The sequence below is a fragment of the Rana temporaria genome, chromosome 3 (assembly GCF_905171775.1).
Source record: "Rana temporaria chromosome 3, aRanTem1.1, whole genome shotgun sequence".
In the NCBI taxonomy this organism is placed as follows: domain Eukaryota; kingdom Metazoa; phylum Chordata; class Amphibia; order Anura; family Ranidae; genus Rana; species Rana temporaria.
The window spans coordinates 460,724,041-460,746,803 of NC_053491.1; the positions used below are offsets into that span (position 1 = coordinate 460,724,041).

General features: G+C 46.0%; 1 protein-coding gene and 1 non-coding gene across 2 annotated transcripts in view; both read right to left on the minus strand.

Moving 5' to 3' along the window:
* Positions 1-426: 426 nt before the first annotated feature.
* CTC1 (CST telomere replication complex component 1) overlaps positions 427-22,763 on the minus strand; it is a 126,379-nt gene continuing 104,042 nt past the window's right edge. Inside the window, exons 17-24 of the mRNA XM_040346774.1 lie at positions 18,006-18,100; positions 17,774-17,936; positions 15,960-16,031; positions 11,768-11,915; positions 9,577-9,638; positions 5,933-6,095; positions 3,378-3,501; positions 427-703 (exon numbers count right to left, since the gene is read on the minus strand). Of these exons, the coding sequence (XP_040202708.1) occupies positions 555-703; positions 3,378-3,501; positions 5,933-6,095; positions 9,577-9,638; positions 11,768-11,915; positions 15,960-16,031; positions 17,774-17,936; positions 18,006-18,100 (976 nt within the window). The 3' untranslated portion in view covers positions 427-554. The remainder of the gene's footprint in view (positions 704-3,377; positions 3,502-5,932; positions 6,096-9,576; positions 9,639-11,767; positions 11,916-15,959; positions 16,032-17,773; positions 17,937-18,005; positions 18,101-22,763) is intronic.
* On the minus strand, positions 17,584-17,655 carry TRNAP-UGG. Its single transcript has one exon. It is a non-coding gene; the product is annotated as a tRNA-Pro (tRNA).

Genomic DNA, 22,763 nt, shown 5'->3' on the forward strand with positions numbered 1-22,763 from the left:
AGCTAGAAAACAGCGATAATAAATTATAATCACTTGCAGAATTGTGCGATATTTGTGGGGAAATTCGTCATAAATTAGAGCGATTAATCGTGAGTTAACTATGACATTAATGCGATTAAACGCGATTAAAAATTTTAATCGTTTGACAGCACTAGTAAAAATATAAAGTAACTCCGCCACCCTTTCACTAAACTCCTGCGTCTTTAATATTGATTGGGCCATCCCAAATCCACTTATCAATTTGCGGGCAGCGTGGGCTCAAGGGGAAGCTGCTTTGGGCCTCACTACAATGACTGGGCCCCTGTTGCCCTGTGTTAAAGACTATCCTGTTTGTTCCTATATAAGAAAGGCACATACCCATTCGATAAAGTATTATGACAGCCCTTATTAAGGTATAAAATGAATATATTACACAAACTGACAATATAATTTGCCATATAAATATATTAGATCATCTTTAACAAAGAATAAATGTTGCTTTATAACAAAAATATACATTCGGTAAAATTCCTGATTAATCTAGAAGAAAATACACATCTGGAAGGTGTGCAGATCTAACTGCCACGTGATTGGCGCTCTCTGATCAGGCAACACAAGTCGCGGGGCTCCACTTCCTGCAGCTGCAGACAGGTCAGAGTGGGAGGTGGCGGCACGCGGGTCACGTATTCTCTGTCCCCTCGGGTGAATCTGGTAAGCTGGGCCACTGTGGGGGAGGGGAAACAAAGTATGCACCAATCATTATCAAGTACAGAGCAGAAGACATAACATCGAAATGTACAGTTAAAAGGCTCCACATTGAATAAAAAAGGAACCTATAAAATTCCCATTACGATGTTCCACCTTTGTCACTCCTAACCACCTTATTGTACTCTTCTGACCCCATCCATTTCCTCAAATTTAAAGCTGAACCAAACCCTCTTATCCATTTCAGCCATGGAAGCTGTCATCTTGGCCTCGGTTTGATCTGCAACTGCCATAATGCAGCTCATGTGATCAATTATGACTCCAGCCATTGGATGGTTTGACAGTTTGGTTGAGAGCACAACCAATGTGACAGCACTCCCGCCATGCCAGGAATGTAACTTTTTTTGAAACCCTTAAATTGATGGGTTTAGTTCTGCTTTAAGTGAACAACGCACATATAAAGCCACTTTCTTGTACAAAATGGCTGTTGGAATGTCTCCAACTTCATTGTACATCAAGTTGAGGTTAGTTCCTCCATCCCAAAATTGCTAATCACTGGGCCAGATTCAGATAGAGATACGACGGTGTATCTCCTGATACGCCGTCATATCTCTGAGTTCCGTCGGTCGGATCTATGCGCCTGATTCATAGAATCAGGTTCCGCATAGATCTCCCTAAGATCCGACAGGTGTAAGTGACTTACACCGTCGGACCTTAGGCTGCAATCTCACGCTGGCCGCTAGGTGGCGCTTCCGTTTGTATACGCGATGAATATGCAAATGAGGAGTTACGCCGATTCAGAAACGAACGACTGCCCGGCGATTTTTTTTTACGTCGTTTGCGTTCGGCTTTTTCCGGCGTATAGTTACCCTTGCTATATGCGCCGTATCCTATGTTAAGTATGGCCGTCGTTCCCGGGTCGAATTTTGAATTTTTTACGTCGTTTGCATAAGTCGTTCGCGAATACGGATGGACATAATTGACGTTCACGTCGAAACCAATGACGTCCTAGCGACGTCATTTAGAGCAATGCAAGCTGGGAAATTTAGCGGACGGCGCATGCGCAGTTCGTTCGGTGCGGGGACGCGCTTGATTTAAATGTTACACACCCCCTAGCTGCGGAATTTGAATTCCGCCGGGGGATTTACAATACGCCGGCGTAACGTAAATCAGATCCGCTGACCTATCTGAATCTGGCCCCATGTCTTTATGGACCTTGCTTCGTGTACTGGTTCAAATCATTTAGTGGAGGGTGGATTATGGTGTGGGGTTGTTTTTCAGGGGTTGGGCTTGGCCCCTTAGTTCCAGTGAAGGGAACTCTTAAGCATAGCAAGACATTTTGGACAATTTCAAGCTCCCAACTTTGTGGGAACAGTTTGGGGAAGACCCCTTCCTGTTCCAACATGACTGCACACTAGTGCACAAAGCAAGGTCCATAAAGACATAGATGAGTGAGTTTGGGGTGGAGGAACTTGACTAGCCTGCACAGAGTCCTGACCTCAACCCGATAGAACACCTTTGGGATACAGCGGAGACTGCGAGCCAGGCCTTCTCGTCCACATCAGTGCCTGACCTCCCAAATGCGCTTCTGGATGAATGCTCAAACCTTCCCATAGACACACTCCTAAACCTTGTGGACAGACTTCCCAGAAGAGTTGAACTGTTATAGCTGCAAAGAGGGGCCAACTCAATATTGAACCCTACGGACTAAGACTGGGATGCTATTAAAGTTCATGCGCGTGTAAAGGCAGGCGTCCCAATACTTATGACAATATAGTGTATGTGTGCAGACTGTGTCAAGGGGTTAAAGGCTAACTCCATCTTTTTCAACATGTTACACCCATATATAGGGTGTAATATGTAACGCGGTGCAAAAGATGGAGTTAGCTTAGATCAAGAGAGTCTTCAAACTACGGCCCTCCAGTTGTTCAGAAACTACAATTCCATACCTCCCAACCGTCCCGGATTTCGTGGGAATGTCCCGCGTTTCCCGTTAAATCCCGCGAATTCGCGTCACCCCCCCCACGATCCCGCGAAGGGCGACAAACCCCCTCCCCGCTCAAAAGCTGTGATCTGCGAACCCCCCCCCCCCGCTCAACAACCCTGATCCACGGAATTTCCCCCCCTCAAAAACTTTGATCCACGCCCCCGCTCAACAACTTTGATCCGCGCCCCCCCTCAACAATTTTGATCCGCGGAATTACTTCGTATGGGGGGTATGCTCATTTGTCCCTCATTCTGAAGTTGAAAAGTTGGGACATGTAGTTCCACAACAGCTGGAGGGCCGTAGTTTGGAGATCGCTGGCTTAGATTGTAACACCAGAGGCATCATGGTCATGTGATTACTGTGATTGGTTCTCAGTGATCATTTGATCAGGTCAATGCCACCCCTTCCCCATCCACAGAGTTCCCCCGTGACAGCGTGCTGGGATTCTTTTTCCCCACAGCACCAGTCACTTCTGAAATGAATGCATGGGGTCCACCGGGACTTCCATGTTATTCACATACATTTGTAAATGAATGAATGAAAGTTCCATAGTCGGACTTGTAGCTCTCAATGGAACATGAAGGTGGTGATCAGACTTGCCCGCTGATTGTAAAGGGTTAGATATCTCTTTACGTCCACAGAAAAGGGAAGGCTGACGTACACATGTAATCTCTAGCAATCACATGTACAGATCCGCAGTCATTACCTGAGGCTTGGGCTCCGCTAATGCCGGTCTGTCTGAATGTCACAACCAGGGGACGAGACACAGCTGGACGGGACATGAGGAGGCTCACATGATCCATCAGGGAGTCTTCACTGTGCTCTTCACTCTGCGGAACAAGCGGTAATTTGGACACATTCAATATCAGGGGTGGGGGGGGGGGGGGTGTTATACCTGAAGCTGGGCTTTACAACAAACCTATGCTTTATCCATACAGGGCTACCTAAAGGTATCACATAGATCTGGTAAAACAAATGCATGTGTCATATTTGATGGATTCTTATCATCTATGTGTCAATTTGCAAAGATTTGCACGTTTTTTTTTGCTCCTTAAATTTATGGAGATAATTCTGAGTTTCTATGAGAGGTAGAGTGCATGGAAAGGAGCAGTTTGTGGAGGTAAGAATGATTCATGAGATAAATTTGATTTAAAAAACTGGTGACATTGGGATCGGCGGGAGGAACCACAGTGGGCAGCGGGGGACCAGACCTATGACAAACCTTTTGGGCGGAACCATAGTGGGACCAGACCTATGAAAAACTTTTGGGTGACTCACAGTGGGCAGTAGGGGACCAGACCTACGACAAGGGGCCAAACCTATAGCAAACCTTAGGGTGGAACCACAGTGGGCAGCGGGGGACCAGACGTATGACAAACTTTTTGATGCAACCACAGTGGGCAGCGGGGGACCAGACCTATGGCAAACCTTAGGGTGGAACCACAGTGGGAAACGGGGGAACCAGACCTATGACCAATTTTCAGTGGAACCACAGTGGGAAACGGGGAAACCAGACCTATGACCAATTTTCAGTGCAACCACAGTGGGCAACGGGGAAACCAGACCTATGACCAATTTTCAGTGGAACCACAGTGGGAAACGGGGAAACCAGACCTATGACCAATTTTCAGTGCAACCACAGTGGGCAACGGGGGAATGTAGAATAATTATATTAATTTGGCTTTTTATCAAGATCTTTGGTTTACAAGGTTGAAGTCATCATTTAATGACATGGCCTAGCAAAAGACAGATCTTGAAATAGGTTAGGTATGTATGAATGGAGTTTTGTCCAGTTGTCCCGAGGATGTCCAAGATTGACATGGGTTCAGGAGGTCACTGGGTTCACGGCTAAGAATACTCACAGAGTCATGTATCATAGAGTAAAAAACCAGAAATACTGTCTTCATATGTTTCAAAGTGTCTAATTTAGCTTCATACAGGGAACCAGACCTATGACCAATTTTCGGTGGAACCACAGTAGGCAGCAGGAACCAGACCCATGGAAAACATTGGAACCACAGTGGGCAGCGGGGGACAGACCTATGACAAACTTTTTGATGGAACCACAGCGGGCAGCAGGGGACAGACCTATGACAAACTTTTTGATGGAACCACAGTGGGCAGCAGGGGACCAGACATTTGACAAACTCTTGGGTGGAACCACAGTAGGCAGCGGGGGTACCAGACCTATAAAAAACTTTAGGGTGGAACCACAGACAGTAAGCACCAGGGAACCAAACCTATGACAAAGTTTTTGATGAAACCACAGTGGGCAGCAGGGGACAGACCTATGGCAAACTTTTGGGTGGAACCACAGTAAACTTTAGGGTGGAACCACAATGTAAACAGGCAGATCCCCAATCTGTCAAGGGAGTAGAGAGAGATCTGCTGTTCCTAGTGATCAGGAACAGCAATCTCTCTCCTCCAGTCAGTCCCACCCCCCCCCCCACAAAACAACTCCCTAGGGAACATTTAATCCCTTGATCGCCCCCTAGTGTTAACCCGTTCCCTGCCAATGACATTTATACAGTAATCAGTGATCTCAAAAGTGTCCGATCATTCCGCTGCAATGTCGCAGACCCGCTAACAAAAAAAAAAAAACCGCAGATCACCGACATTACTAGTAAAAAATAAATAATAAAAATGCCATAATTCTATCCCCTATTTTGTAGATGCTATAACATTTGCGCAAACCAATCAATATACGCTTATTGCGATTTTCTTTTAACAAAAATATGTAGAAGAATACATTTCGGCCTAAACTGATTTTTTGGGGGGATGTTTATTGTAGCAAAAAGTAAAAAATATATATTTATTTTTTTTCAAAATTGTTGCTCTTTTGTTTATAGCGCAAAAGATAAAAACCGCAGAGGTGATACCACCGAAAGAAAGCTCCATTTGTGGGGGGAAAAAGGACATACATTTTGTTTGGGTACATTGTCGCACAAGCGCGCAATTGTCAGTTAAAGCGACGCAGTGCTGTATCGCAAAAAATGGCCTGGTCATTAAGGGGGCAAACCCTTCCGGTCCTTAAGTGGTTAAAGTGAATGTATGAGCAATGCAGAGGATCACTTTAAATGTATCATGATTTGAAGTCAGTGGGTACATTGAATGGTTGTACATCTCTGTACATATTTCTGTCCTTGATTACCTATAGAGCAGAGCTGATGGTGTTTCCATGAATTTTACTCCTCTGCACAACGTTAAAACATTTAATAAAAGTCCCTTTTGGAATAATAAAAAAAAAAAATTGAAACCTACCGGCAGTTCACTTCTGCCGCGAGTCCTCACGGTTAATTTTCCTCTAGCCAGAACTTGTCTCTTCAGCGCCTCCCAGAGGCTGTTGGGCACGGCCAGGAGCAGACAGACCGCGTCATCCTGGAGGTACAGCTGGACCTCCCCTGAGCCGTCCTCTGCCTTCACACTGGAGATAAATAATAGGATGGTGAACAGGTCAGCGCCGAGTCCAGTACACAACCCAGAAAATATTTACAATGCATGGAAAGTCTTTATCACAGTAATAAGAGAGCTCTATTATGTATGCTGTGCAGTACATGACATACCCTCACTGCTCCACATTGAACACTGTGCTCTATATTATATACTTCAACCCAGGCCCGGACTGGCCATAGGGCATACCGGGCATATGCCCGGTGGGCCGAAGCGGCCTGCATGTTACGTCTCCCCCAGTGTAACATGCAGGGGGTCCAGAACTGTTAGGGGGGTGTTTGTGTAACAAACTGTGGGGGGCTGTGTAATGTAAATTATGTGAAAGCCTAGGAGGAGGGAAGTGGAAGAGAGAGAGCACAGTCTGCACCTCCTCCTGGCTCTCTCCTCCTCCTCCTTGCTGCTTCCAGCGCTGGGCTGACAGAAGTAGTAATGCCGCTGTCGCTTCTCCTGTCAGCCTTAAAGTAGAAGGAACTTCCGGCACCCCCATTCCTGCAATAGACGCTACGCCCAGGGCAGCCGTCCCCTTTGCCCACCCCTTGTCTTGGCCCTGTCGCTACCCACCTATCAGTCTCCCTAAATATATACATACAGTGCATAGATATATACACTTTTTTATGTATTTAGATTTGTAGCTTAAGTACAACTACAGGCATATCTTACTAGCAGCCCTCAACACTTCCAAAGGGAAAGTTAAAAAGCCCTTTAGAGTTGCTTTGTAAAAAAATAAAAATAATTAAAAAACAGAGTCACTTGCCTTTCTAAGTTGGTGTGCAGTGCAGGCAATGGACATACTACATCGCCGAACAGAGTTGCACTTCATGGAGGGTGTGCTATTGGCAGTTACCAGGCACAGCACTTGGGAGCCGGACTGCACGGAATAACCGTTGGTGACGGCTGATTGGGTCTCGTGGCTAAAGGAAATGCTAACAGCTTGTCCATCAGGGGAGAAAACAGTCCTGTCCATGCCCCCTCCCCAGCACCAACGTGATGTGCTGGAGTGCTTGTGGAAACAGCTGACAAAAGGGTGACAATGCTGGAATTCCTCAGAACTCAGCCTAGCATTGCCACCCTCTAACAGGAAATGACATACAACAGAGAGCTCTCTCTTTCACTGAGAAAACCTTTTGTATTCTTTTTACGAAATGCAAAGTGTTCTGTGAATGGACAAAAGGAGATTATGGCCTTCTCCTCTCGCCTTGTCCATTCACAGAACACTGTATCCTGCGAAAATATGTTTTCTGAGTGGAGGAGGAAGGGTAAGGTGCACCCCACATACTCCTTTTCTCTTGCAGCCACTGCTCTTAAAGGGTCACTAAAGGAAAAAAATGTTTTTGCTGAAATGACTGTTTTTTGGGTATAGAGACATAAAAGTTAACTGATTCCTTTTAAAAATGATTAAAAATTTAATTTAATCTATCATATAATGTGCCTCTAGTTTAACTTTCGGTTTTAAAGGTACATACATGAAGTTCCGGGTGAGAGGTGAGTCGGGAAGACTCACAGAACAAAAACAAACAAATCCAAGGCAGTTTTTGTTTTTAAAATGAATCTGATTGGTTCAGAGGAGTTTTAGACACACAGTAATGTAATGACAGCTTAGACCACCGTGAGAAAGCTCCCAGTATGATGGTTATAAGGAAACAGGCAACCAGGAAGTGTGAAGATCACAGCAGAATTTTGCTACTTCAAAGCAAAAACGAACAATGAGGACATGAAACCAGTACTTCAGTAAGGTAAAGGAAGCTATTTAGCTAAAAAATTTCCTTTAGTGACCCTTTAAACCAGGTCCGTCTTAATAGCATCATGGTCCTCTGGGCAAAGTAATGTGCTTGGGCCCCACCAGCTTGCCCTAATTTACACACCTACTTTCAAGGAATAAAGTATAAGAAGTTGATAGATTTAAACATATATTCATACGGGGGGGGGGGTGCAGAAGGGCACAGTACAGAGGGGCAATGCAGAGGGGCACAGTACAGGGTGGAATGCAGAGGGGCACAGTACAGGGTGGAATGCAGAAGGGCACAGTACAGGGTGGAATGCAGAAGGGCACAGTACAGGGTGGAATGCAGAAGGGCACAGTACAGGGTGGAATGCAGAAGGGCACAGTACAGGGGGGCCAGGAGGGCACAGTACAGGGGGGAATGCAGAATGGCACAGTACAGGGGGGAATGCAGAAGGGCACAGTACAGGGGGGGATGCAGAAGGGCACAGTACAGGGGGGGATGCAGAAGGGCACAGTACAGGGGGGGATGCAGAAGGGCACAGTACAGGGGGGAATACAGAAGGGCACAGTACAGGGGGGAATGCAGAAGGGCACAGTACAGGGGGGAATGCAGAAGGGCACAGTACAGGGGGGAATGCAGAAGGGCACAGTACAGGGGGGGATGCAGAAGGGCACAGTACAGGGGGGGATGCAGAAGGGCACAGTACAGGGGGGAATACAGAAGGGCACAGTACAGGGGGGAATGCAGAAGGGCACAGTACAGGGGGGAATGCAGAAGGGCACAGTACAGGGGGGAATGCAGAAGGGCACAGTACAGGGGGAATGCAGAAGGGCACAGTACAGGGGGGAATGCAGAAGGGCACAGTACAGGGGGGAATGCAGAAGGGCACAGTACAGGGTGGAATGCAGAAGGGCACAGTACAGGGTGGAATGCAGAAGGGCACAGTACAGGGTGAAATGCAGAAGGGCACAGTACAGGGGGGCCAGGAGGGCACAGTATGGTTCTGGAGCGCTTCCCAAGACACGACCATATCCGGACAGTTTAGTAAAAAGCATGACTATTCCAGCAAATCCGGGACAGTATGATGTAATGCAAGATTATCGTCCCCCCCCCCCCAAGTACCGGGGGCCCCTGGGCAGTGCCCTTGCATTATAATGGCCCTGTCTTAAACCCTGCAGCTCCAGAAAATCCTCACTGAGTGGATCTGGCCTCACTGAAAGGAGATTTTTTTAACAGTAACCAGCAGGAGGCAGGATAATCTTCATTAGTGGATAGTTATGTGACTGGCCCTATATACCCAAAACCTTTATTTTATACTAGACTTCAGCTTTAAGAAAGAGACCAAGCAGGGTTACAATGGCCATAGTGGACATCGATTGAATTTTACTTTCACCAAAAGGTCACGATGAAGCAGTACGGCCTCCAATCACAGAGCGCTCTCTGCGGCATTAGACCGAGAGAACTCCAGGAACACCTGCGGGCTCAGCAGCATGGCCTACATTTTATGAATGGGTTGCATAATGCAGGCAATGCGGGCTGTGGTACTGAGAAACGAGGGAAAATAAAACTGAGCAAATAACGTTATCCGCTCTGTAAATCAACCCCAAGTGGTGAAAGGAGGATAAAGAACTCCGGGAACACCTGCAGGCTCAGCAACGTGGCCTACATTTTAATAATGGGCTTCTTTAGCTCTATCAGAAAATATTGGGGGGAAGTTAGTGTTGTACTCACCAAGCATTTGCTCGGAAGACTCCGGACTGAGAGGTGCAGAGAGGCGAACGTTCACACAATCCCTGGAGACAGAAAGAGAACAGATGGTGGCCGTCAGGTTTAAGTGGACAAACAGTACCATGCAAATCACACACCACTAGAAGAATCAGACACTTTACTGACCATTGTACCAGGAGGGGAGGTGGGAGTATGAAGAGCAGTTAGGCATATGCAAAGCACAGGTTGACCTTAAGCTGCTCACATCCATTACAATCTGATTGTACAATCCCAACAAATGATGGCCATACACAAAACAATAAATTACTCATTGATCAAAAATGTTAAGTGGTTGTAAACGCCAATAATGGAGCACAGTTCCGCCCACTGACACCAACATTGGGGCACAATTCCTCCCAATGATATCAACATTTGGGCCCAATGATGCCATTAATGGAGCACAGTTCCGCCCACTGACACCAACATTGGGGCACAATTCCTCCCACTGAGACCAACATTGGGGCAGAATTCCTCCCAAGGACACCAACTTTGGGGCACAATTCCTCCCACTGACACCAACATTGGGGCACAATTCCTCCCACTGACACCAACATTGGGGCACAATTCCTCCCACTGACACCAACATTGGGGCACAATTCCTCCCACTGACACCAACATTGGGCCCGATGACACCAATGATGGGGCACAATTCCTCCCACGGACACCAACATTGGGGCACAATTCCTCCCACGGACACCAACATTGGGGCACAATTCCTACCACGGACACCAACATTGGGGCACAATTCCTACCACGGACACCAACATTGGGGCACAATTCCTCACACGGACACCGACATTGCGGCACAATTCCTCCCACGGACACCAACATTGGGGCACAATTCCTCCCACTGACGCCAACATTTTGGCACAATTCCTCCCACTGACACCAACATTGGGGCACAATTCCTCCCACGGACACCAACATTGGGGCACAATTCCTCCCAATGACACCAATTGGGGCACAATTCCTCCCACGGACACCAACATTGGGGCACAATTCCTCCCACTGACACCAACATTGGGGCACAATTCCTCCCACGGACACCAACATTGGGGCACAATTCCTCCCACTGACACCAACATTGGGGCACAATTCCTCCCACTGACACCAACATTGGGGCACAATTCCTCCCACTGACACCAACATTGGGGCACAATTCCTCCCACCGACACCAACATTGGGGCACAGTTCCTCCCACTGACACCAACATTGGGGCACAATTCCTCCCACCGACACCAACATTGGGGCACAGTTCCTCCCACTGACACCAACATTGGGGCACAATTCCTTCCACTGACGCCAACATTTTGGCACAATTCCTCCCACTGACACCAACATTGGGGCACAATTCCTCCCACGGACACCAACATTGGGGCACAATTCCTCCCAATGACACCAATTGGGGCACAATTCCTCCCACGGACACCAACATTGGGGCACAATTCCTCCCACTGACACCAACATTGGGGCACAATTCCTCCCACGGACACCAACATTGGGGCACAATTCCTCCCACTGACACCAACATTGGGGCACAATTCCTCCCACTGACACCAACATTGGGGCACAATTCCTCCCACCGACACCAACATTGGGGCACAGTTCCTCCCACTGACACCAACATTGGGGCACAATTCCTCCCAATGACACCAACAATGGGGAACAGTTCCTCCCACTGACACCAACATTGGGACACAATTCCTCCCAATGACACCAACAATTGAGTCACTATTCCTCCCCCTGACACTAAGGATGGGGCATTGATTTTTTCCGCTGACGTTGGGACCTTTTCTACTCCCAGTGGCCACAGTCTGCCCCCTTTACTGTCAGGACAGTAAACTGGACTCTCGTTTAGAAAGTTTGGAGACCCCTGGCATAAACTGATGAATACATGTGTTTTTTTTTTATATTTTTTGGGGATATTCATTATAGCAAAAAGTAAATGAAAAAACGTTTTTTTTACACGACAGTCAATTAAAGTGACGCAGTGCCGTATCACAAAAAAAGGCCTGGTCATTAAGGGGGCAAATCCTTCCGGTCCTTAAGTAGATAAAGAACATCGATTGAAAGTGATCAATTTTTTTCTAGCTACAAAGAAGGGTTTGAACAGAGTGTGGGCACTGTAATTGGAGAGAAGATCTAATATGCTTACCTGGGAGAATGTGCTGCAACACATGGAGCAGTCCCAGGACAAGGTGACACCGAGGACACAGGTCACTGAGCACACGGCGCGCTGGGATGAAGGCAAACCAGAGAGTTGTCTGAATAGCACAAGAGGTGGAGCTGGGTGACCACTGTCACTGTACACAGCATGTGGGGGAACAAAAACACAGAGAAGATTTAAGGTAGAATAACAAAATCAGCAACCAAGAAAGCAAGTATCACATAATTCAATCAAAGTGAGACTTAAAGTGGAAGTCCATGCTAAAACTAAAATCCTTGCATCTTCAGCCACCGACATTTTAAAGCCTCGTACACACGATCGGATTTTCATCGGACAAAACGTAGAACTTTTGTCCAAAGGTCGTTGGCCAGGAACTTGTCTTGCTTACAAACAGCAAATAATTGTCGGCCAACCAACACAAAACGTTGTGTTTTTTCAGCTCTTTAGCGCCACCCTTTGTGCAACTTCTGCTAATGTTGTGTTATGGTGAGCATTGCTTCTGAGCATGCGTGTTTGTACTTTTGGAGTTTTGTCCGACGGACTTTTGTATACACAATCGGATAATCCGACAACACACATTTGTTGGCGGACAATTTTAAAGCATGCTATCCCACGTTTGTTGGCGGAAAACCCGACAATTGTCCGATGGAGCATACAAACGGTCGGATTTTCCGACAACAGCCTGTCATCACATAATTCTCGTTGCATAATTCAATCGTGGCCCAGATTCACGAAGGAGATACGACGGCGTATCTCCAGATACGCTGTCGTATCTCTGAGTCTGATGCGTCTCATCTTGGCGCCTGATTCAAAGAATCAGATACGCCAGAATTTCTCTAAGATACGACCAGCATAAGTCTCCTACGCCGTCGTATCTTAACTGCATATTTACGCTGGCCTCTAGGGGCGTGTACGCTGATTTACGCCTAGAATATATAAATCAGCTAGATATGCCTATTCACGAACGTACGCCCGGCCGTCGCAGTACAGATACGCTGTTTACGTTAGGCTTTTCTCGGCGTAAAGTTACCCCTGCTATATGAGGCGCAGCCAATGTTAAGTATGGACGTCGGGCCAGCGTAGAATTTTTTGTTGATTACCTCGTTTGCGTAAGTCGTTTGCGTCGAAAGCTTGTTACCTGTATAAAAAGACACCTGTCCACAAAAGCAATCAATCTCTCCACCATGGCCAAGATCAAAGAGCTGTCCAAGGATGTCAGAGACAAGATTGTAGACTTACACAAGGCTGGAATGGGCTACAGCAGCGGTCATCAACCCTGTCCGCAGGACTCACTAACAGGCCAGGTTTGCAAGATAACTGAAATGCATCACAGGTGATATAATTTGCTGCTCAGTGATTGCAGTATTCTAGTCTGCATCTCCCCAAAGTAATACATAAAATCTGGCCTGTTAGTGGGCCCTGAGGATAGGGTTGATGACCACTGGGCTACAAGACCATCACCAAGCAGCTTGGTGAGAGGGTGACAACAGTTGGATCGCAAATTGAAGAAACATGTTTTTGATGCTTTTTTGCTGGTTTCTCCCACATAACAGATACCTTCCAAAAATGCATGTAAAAAAAAAAAAACGCAAAATGCACCGGCAAAATGTATTAACAGGAACCCGCATATGTGTGCACCGAGCCTTAAATAATGACCAATTTAGTGCCAAATAAACTGGCACATAGTAGAAATGTAAAAATGACTTTGGTCCGTAGGGGGCGTACAAATGGGACAGCTTTACAGGTTAAAAAGAGATGTGGGTAGTTGAGGGTTTTTGGGAAAAGAAGGTGACTACAGTCACCACGTGGCACCTACTCTAAAGCTGCCCATACTCCTATAGAAATTCAGCTGTTTGCAGTGCGAACAACTTTTTCCCGCTCGATAGCGACTTGTCCACCAACCGAAAGAATAAAATTGTTCCATGATTGAAAGTGAACGATCAATAACATATATGTTTCCAGTTTACCTCTATTGTAAGGACATGCGCAATACATTTAGAATGTAACATACACATATACACTTTTGTTGAAACAGTAAAAGTTTGGGCTTTCCAATCCATCAACATTAGCCGGGCCTACTGTCCAAATCTACGGTAAAGTGGAGTCCACTAACTGCACAAATTTTGAATGATCTTTCCAAAAACTACCTGTTTTGGCATTAACCAATGAAAACATACATGGTGTGAGGTAATTCCTTTTCCTGCCATAGTTTCCAGTTCCTGTTTGCTTCCTGGTTGTTGTGGTGTGTTGTGACAGAAAATGTTTGCTACTCAATATATTGCCACAGCAGTTGCCATTGCTGCTGCAGCAGTGCATGAGGAAGAAAAGGTGGAGAAGCGGAGGACAAGGACAAGGACATCTCTTTTTTTGGGCTGTTTGGAGCACATTGTTCCTGAGGGAATAACCAGGAAGTGAATGTGCGCTACAAAAATGTGCTTGGGAGGGGCTACCATGTTGAAAGGATTGGGTGGGACAAGGGTCAAAAAGCTGCTTGTGCTTACAAAGTCATACTGAAATCGTCTATATTATTTAGGTACGATTTGAATGCTACTTGAGGGTTTAACATTGAGGTCTATGGACATCAACTCGCATGGAAGTTGGACCAAAGTAGTGCAGGGACTACTTTGAAGTCAGCACAACTTAAAGTCGTGCCAATATGAATGGAAGTCATTGAAAATCATGGAGAATGACTTGTCATGCGATTTTGCAGTCCAAAATCGTGGGACAAGTCGCACCAATGTGAAAGGGGACTTAGGCCCCTTTCACACTTATACGACTTCAAAGTCGTGCGATTTTACGGCCGCGATTTTGACACGATTTGGGATCAGTACAACTTCGACTTTCCCACAACTTTGGCATTAACCAATGAAAACATGCATGGTGTGAGGCAATTCTTTTTCCTGCCACCACAGTTGTCATTGCTGCTGCAGCAGTAGCAGTGCATGAGGAAGAAGAGGAGGATAAGCGGAGGGAGAGAAGACGTCGATATTGGGTACATCCCATCATTGCCAATCGTGAAGATAGGGGTCAATTTTGGGTCCTCTATAATGAAGAATAAGAAGAATGCTCCTTACATTGGTGGTCAGTGGGAAGAATGTTCCTTACATTGGTGTCAGTGGGAAGAATGCTCCTTACATTGGTGTCAGTGGGAAGAATGTTCCTTACATTGGTGATCAGTGGGAAGAATGCTCCTTACATTGGGGGTCAGTGGGAAGAATGTCCCTTACATTGGTGGTCAGTGGGAAGAATGTCCCTTACATTGGTGATCAGTGGGAAGAATGCTCCTTACATTGGTGGTCAGTGGAAAGGATGTCCCTTACATTGGTGGTCAGTGGGAAGGATGTCCCTTACATTGGTGGTCAGTGAGAAGAATGTCCCTTACATTGGTGGTCAGTGGAAAGGATGTCCCTTACATTGGTGGTCAGTGGGAAGGATGTCCCTTACATTGGTGGTCAGTGAGAAGAACGCTCCTTACATTGGTGGTCAGTGGGAAGAATGTTCCCTTCATTGGTGGTCAGTGGGAAGAATGTCCCCGTCATTGGTGATCAGTGAGAAGAATGTTCCCTTCATTGGTGGTCAGTGGAAAGAATGTTCCCTTCATTGGTAGTCAGTGGGATATTGTCTTTGTTTTTTATCTTGTCTTTGTAGTTTGGGTCACACAAATCATAAAGAGCTGGGCACTCACAGATAAATCGAATGATTTGCTCATTATCGAGGACGTCTCTTTTTATTTTTACCTGTTTGGAGCACATTGTTCCTGAGGGAATAACCAGGAAGTGAATGTGTGGTGGAAAAATGTGCTTGGGAGGGGCTACTATGCTGAAAGGATTGGGTGGGACAAGGGTCAAAAAGCTGCTTGTGCTTACAAAGTCGTACTGAAATCATGTCTATTATTCAGGTACGATTGGAATGCTACTTGAGGGCTTAACATTGAGGTCTATGGACATCAACTCGCATGGAAGTTGGACCAAAGTAGTGCAGGGACTACTTTGAAGTCGGCACTACTTAAAGTCGTGTCAGTATGAATGGTGTTTTCAATAAAAATCATGGAGAATGACTTGCAGTACAAAATCGTGAGACAAGTCGTGTAAGTGTGAAAGGGGACTAGTTTATGGCACACCGACTCTTCTACGATTACAGCTCCTTGTTATTCTTATATGCTTAGGCTCATATTAAAGACCTGATCTCTGTCGGAGGGCTCAGAACCCTGATGTAGGTGGTGGACACACTGCGGAGATATACTTTTCCAGACCTGAATAGACAAAAAGAAGAACATAAACAAGATTTGTTAGAATTTCCGAAATTTTGAATTTCCGAAATTTCAATATTCCGAAATTTGAATTTTCGGATTTCTAAAATTTAGAATTTCCGAAATTTTGAATTTCGTAATTCGTAATTCCAGAAATTTGAAAATTCGGAAATTCTAAATTTCAGAAATCTAAAATTCAAATTTCGGAATATCGAAATTTCGGAAATTCAAAAATTAAAAAAAAATCCGTAAATAACAATGAAAATCTGACAATTCTAAAGAATGAAAATACGAAAATTTAAAATTACGAAAAATCGGAAATGTGAAAATTCTGAATTTGAAAATTCTGAATTTGAAAATTCTGGAAATCTGAAAATGTGGATTTTCGAATTTCCGAATTTTCTGAATTTCCTGAAAAAAGCAAAAAAAAAGAATTAAATGAAAAAGAACACATTTTTCGGCAGTGCACGTCTAACGCTTGCTACCAACAAGTTGCATCCAACTCCCATAATGCATTCCTTTGGCTCCTCTGTATTTTGCACGCGCACTGGATCCTGAGTGGCGCAGGCGCGCCCCCTAGACGGCCGGGAAGCCCAGGACGTCATATGATGCCCGCCCAGGAAGGGAGATCCCTCCTGCAGACGTCATATGACTATGGCTGGGATGGGAAGTGGTTAAAGTTGAACGCTGAACCATAGCTTCCAACTGTCCCTGATTTGGAACAAAGTTCCTCTGTCCCCCTCATTTTGGTCCGATCTATAAAGTTGTATATAAAATGCATTTTTTTTTTTTTTATTAATTGAGCCCCGGTTCACATTGGAGCAATTTGACATAAATCAGAGGCAATTGCACCATTTCAAATTGGTGCGACACCGCATTTGTGGCGCTGCGCCGATTCCAAAAAGTCGTTTTTGTACTACTTTTGGCAACGTCGGGGTACGATTTCCATAGACCTCTGTGCAGAAACCCGCACACAGATGTTTCTTCGAAATCGCCCCCTGAAGTCGGGACTCACATGCGTAAATGAAATTGTGCGAGTTCAGCTGAATTTTTTCCCAAAAAATTGCGTTTGAAAGACCGCTGCACAAATACAGTGCGACATAAAATATTGCAATAACCCCCCTTTTTTTGCTAAACAATATATATATATATATATATATATATATATATATATATATATATATATATATATATATATATATATATATAAAATATGTTTGGGGGTTCTAAGTAATTTTCCAGCAAAAAAAATACTGATTTTAACTTGCAAACAACAAATGTCAGAATTGACGTTGTCTTGAAGTGGGTTAAGGAGAAATGAAATAAGGAAGATAGAATCCCAAATCCAATTTCCCTGGCTGTCATATTTTTCCAGTGGCTCCAGTACTTTCCAAGTATACAGATTAGGTTCTCTTCCTAAGATCTGCATACTACTCCCAGGTCATTGTCCCAAAGTATTGAGGCCAGAGACAGCCAGGCAATTTTTGTTTTCAGAAGGAGGTCAACAAAAGCAGCCTTGCATTTCATTTAAAAAAGATTGTTTTAAATAAAAGTAGGGCTCGTCCGGGATTTGAACCCGGGACCTCTCGCACCCAAAGCGAGAATCATACCCCTAGACCAACGAGCCAGCTGATCTTTATGAGTCACATGAAATGTAAATAGACATGACATCAGCATATGACCCTGCAGCTGCAGAAGAAATACGAGAAAGCCCTGTTAGCTAACACAGCTGTGTTATACGATACCTGGACATTTTCCTCTCTAGTCCTTGCATTAGCACAGTGGCCCCTGGAAGCAGCCCCAGAGGGTAGGGGCCCAGTGTCAGGTCCAAATAGACTGATACTGATGTTAGGTTGGCGGGTTGGGTCAGGATCACCTTGATGGAGACACCGGGTGGCAGGAAGTTGTCTGTAGAGAGAAGATTGAGGGTCAGCGCCCACATGGATTCTGCTGCTGCAGGAAAGGTATAATGCTTACCGTGAGGACGCGCTCGCCGCTGCTGGGTGTACGTGCTCTTCATGTCACACATGGACCGAGAGGACACCAGGCCACTCACAGACACCAGACATCCACTATAACCGAGAGGAAACACCAGAAAATCCCTATAAATATGGGGCTGTAGAATGTGAAAATAGCAACCCACAACATTACAGTAGTTATAAAGTCAAAAAGTTTTTTTTTCGTACCTCAATTTGCATTAAAGGAATAAAAAAAATAAAAATTAAAAAGCTGCTCCCCAAACCCCCCAGCCCTCCGTTAACCACTTAACCCCCGGACCATATTGCTGGTCAAAGACCAGAGCACTTTTTGTGATTCGGCACTGCGTCGCTTTAACGGACAATTGCGCGGTCGTGCAACGTGGCTCCCAAACAAAATTGGCGTCCTTTTTTTCCCACAAATAGAGCTTTCTTTTCGTGGTATTTGATTACCTCTGCGGTTTTTAGTTTTTGCACTATAAACAAAAATAGAGCGACAATTTTGAAAAAAAATTATATTTTTTACTTTTTGCTATAATAAATATCCCCAAAAATATATAAAAAAAAACTATTTTTTTCCTCAGTTTAGCCCGATACGTATTCTTCTACATATTTTTCGTAAAAAAAAAAAATCCCAATAAACGTTTATTGATTGGTTTGCGCAAAAGTTATAGCGTTTACAAAAAAGGGGGTAGTTTTATGGCATTTTTTTTAATATATTTTTCTTTTACTAGTAATGGCGGCGATCAGCGATTTTTTTTCGGTACTGCGACATTATGGCGGACACTTCGGACACTTTTGACACATTTTTGGGACCATTGGCATTTTTATAGCGATCAGTGCTATAAAAAAAGGGATTTTTAATACAGCTTACCTGTAAAATCCTTTTCTTGGAGTACATCACGGGACACAGAGCGGCATATTCATTACTATGTGGGTTATATGGAGTACCTTCAGGTGATGGACACTGGCAATCTCAAACAGGAAGTGCCCCTCCCTATATAACCCCCTCCCATAGGAGGAGTACCTCAGTTTTGTAGCAAGCAGTATGCCTCCCAAAATGTTTCCCATAAGAGGGGTGGGAGCTCTGTGTCCCGTGATGTACTCCAAGAAAAGGATTTTACAGGTAAGCTGTATTAAAAATCCCTTTTTCTTTCTCGTACATCACGGGACACAGAGCGGCATATTCATTACTATGTGGGATGTCCCAAAGCAATGCTTTACTGAGGGGAGGGAGAAATCTTCCCAAGACACAAGGATTTAATTCAGAGATACTCTCAAATAATAATAAATCCAACTTAGTCGAGAAAAATTTAACTTAAATTTTAACTCAAGGGTGCCCCCGATTCTGAGGGTCTTAAATCGCAGCCCGCAGCACTGCCTGCCCAAAGGCTGTATCTGTATTCCTTCTTACGTCCACCTGGTAAAATTTTGTAAACGTGTGGACTGAAGACCAGGTTGCCGCCTTGCATACTTGAGCCATAGAGATCTGATGGTGTGCTGCCCAGGAGGCGCCCATGGCCCTGGTAGAATGAGCCTTTACTGACAAAGGAGGAGGCAACCTCTTCAAGCCGTAGGCCTGAGTAATTAACTGTTTAATCCACCTCGAGATGGTGGATTTTGCAGCTGCCTGCCCTTTCTTGGGCCCATCCGGTAGAATGAACATCACATCTGTTTTCCGAATCTTCTCTGTAGCTTTAAGATAGGCCTTCATGGCCCTGACAATATCCAAGGTATGCAGCAACCCTTCCTTTCTGGAAGTGGGCTTCGGAAAAAAGGATGGTAATACCAAGTCCTGATTCAGGTGAAAACTGGATATAACCTTTGGTAAAAAGGAAGGATGAGGACGGAGAACCACCCTGTCCTTATGCAGAATAAGATATGGCTCCTTACAAGATAAGGCTGCCAATTCTGACACTCTTCTGGCGGAAACTATGGCGACCAGAAATACCAACTTCCTTGTTAGTAACACCAAAGGAACTTCAGCCAACGGCTCAAAAGGTTGTTTCTGTAGAGTTGACAGAACAAGATTCAAGTCCCACGGACAAAGTGGCGACTTCACCGGAGGATTAATACGCAAGACCCCCTGAATGAAGGTCTTAACCAGCGAGTGGGTGGCCAGCGGCCTCTGAAACCACACTGACAAAGCTGAAATCTGTCCTTTGATTGTGCTTAATGCCAGGCCTTTATCCACTCCTAGCTGGAGAAAACTTAACACTCGATCAATGGTATACTTGCGGGAAAGCCATTTCTTGGACTCACACCAGCCTACGTAGGCCTTCCAGACCCTGTAATAAATCACCCTGGAAACCGGCTTTCTAGCCCTGATCAGGGTAGAGATTACCTGCTTAGACAGCCCTCTACCCCTGAGAATCAGGGATTCAGCCGCCAGGCCGTCAAATTTAGATGCCGTAATGCAGGGTGGAGGATCGGGCCTTGCGAGAGTAGGTCTGGCCGTAGAGGAAGCGTCTAAGGATCTCCCACTGACATCTTTAGGATTAGTGAGTACCATGCCCTTCTGGGCCATGCTGGAGCTACCAGGATGACTGGTTTGTGCTCCACCCTGATCCTGCGTAACAGGCGGGGTAGCAACTGTAGCGGGGGAAAGGCATAAAGAAGTTTGAACTGATGCCAAGGGCAAACCAACGCATCGGCTCCGCAGGCCATAGGGTCCCGTGTCCGGGACATGAACCTGTCTAGCTTCTTGTTGAATCTCGATGCCATGATATCCACGTCCGGCATTCCCCACCTCTGGCAGATTATCTGAAAAATTTGCGGATGCAGAGACCATTCCCCTGGCGACAGAGTCTGACGACTCAAGAAGTCTGCCTGCAGGTTGTCCACCCCGGGAATTAATATTGCCGATATGCAGGGCACATGAGCTTCTGCCCACTGGAAAATCAAGCTCACCTCTCTCTGAGCTGCCTGACTCTTGGTTCCCCCTTGGTGGTTTATATATGCCACAGCTGTGGCATTGTCCGATTGTATCCTCACCGGGAACCCCTGCAATTTGGCTGTCCAAGCCTCGAGGGCTAGCCGAGCAGCTCTGAGCTCCAAGATATTGATGGGTAACTGCCTCTCCGCCTGTGCCCAAGTACCTTGGCGAGTGCAACCATCCAAGATCGCTCCCCAGCCCCTCAGGCTGGCATCTGTGGTCACTATCTTCCAGGCCACGGGGCTGAAAGATTTTCCCTTCAGTAGATTCTGAGGATTTAACCACCAGCACAGACTTTGCCGGACTCTTGATGAGAGTGGCAAAGGAAATTCCAAGGCCTGTGGCCTCTTGCTCCATGCTGACAGAATGGCTGCCTGTAGGATGCGAGTGTGGCTTTGAGCGTAAGGTACCGCCTCGAACGTGGCCACTAGCTTGCCTAGTAGTCGCATACATAGGCGAATAGTTGGTTCTTTTTTGCTTAGAACCAGATGGATCAAGTCTTTGATGGCCTCGACCTTTACTAGAGGCAGGAACACTCTTTGCTGTTCTGTGTCTAACGTCATGCCGAGGTATTCCAACCGTCTTGTGGGTTGGAATGCTAATTTTTCTCGGTTTAGGATCCAACCGAACCTCTCGAGGTACTGAACCGTGAGGGCCACTGCTCGTTCCAGGCAAGGAGACGAGTGATCTATGACTAGGAGGTCGTCCAGGTAGGCTAGGACCGTGACCCCTTGGACCCTTAGGTTGGCTAGGATCGGAGCTAGGACCTTTGTGAATACCCGGGGGGCCGTAGCCAGCCCGAAAGGGAGTGCCACAAATTGGAAATGATGCTGGGCCACTGCAAAGCGGAGAAATCTTTGATGTGGCTGAAAAATTGGCACATGAAGGTAAGCATCCTTTATGTCTATGGACGCCAGAAAGTCGTCCTTCTGGAGTGCGGCGGCTGCTGACCGAACAGATTCCATCCGGAAAGAACGAACCCTTAGGTAAACGTTTAAACCCTTTAGGTCCAAAATTGGCCTGACATCGCCATTGGGCTTTGGAACGGTAAACAGATTGGAGTAGAACCCTAGCCCTTGCTCTTGGGCTGGTACTTCTACTATCACGCCCTGGTAAAGCAGATGATCCAACGCCGCCAGTAAAGAGGCCTCTTTTGTTGGATCGCTCGGTACCCTTGACTTCTGATAATGAGGTGGAGGAAACTTTAGCAACTCTAATCTGTAGCCTGTGGCCACGGAAGACCGGACCCATTTGTCGGGGATATCGGCTTCCCAAACCTCCGCAAAAAGACAAAGCCTTCCCCCCACCTTTGTGGGTGGGGGCGCCCCTTCATAAGGCAGACTTAGGGGCTGGCTTTGCTGGCTTACGATACCACTGCTTCTTGCCCCCAGAGGCCTGTCCCTGCGACTTATTGTTAAAGTTTGATCTCGCAGGAGGCCGTTGATACTGCCTGGAATTGGAGGGCCCCGGAACAGGGGAGAGCTGCCTTTTAAACGCAGGTCCCCGAAACTTATTTTTGACCGGTAAAAGGGTACTTTTGCCACTCGATATAGTCTGAATATATTTATCTAGATCCTCTCCGAAGAGTCGACCTCCATGGAAGGGAAACCCTGCCAGAAGCTTTTTGCATGGGGGCTCAGCCGCCCAGTTCTTCAACCATAAGAGCCTTCTCATGTGTACTAAAAATAGTGACAAACGAGACGCCTGCTGAATGGAGTCCTTTATAGCATCCACCGCAAAGCACAGGGCTCTAAGAATATCCGATAACTCTTCTGCCTGTTGGGCAGGAATGTCTTTAAGCATCTGTTTTGTCTGGTCTGTTAA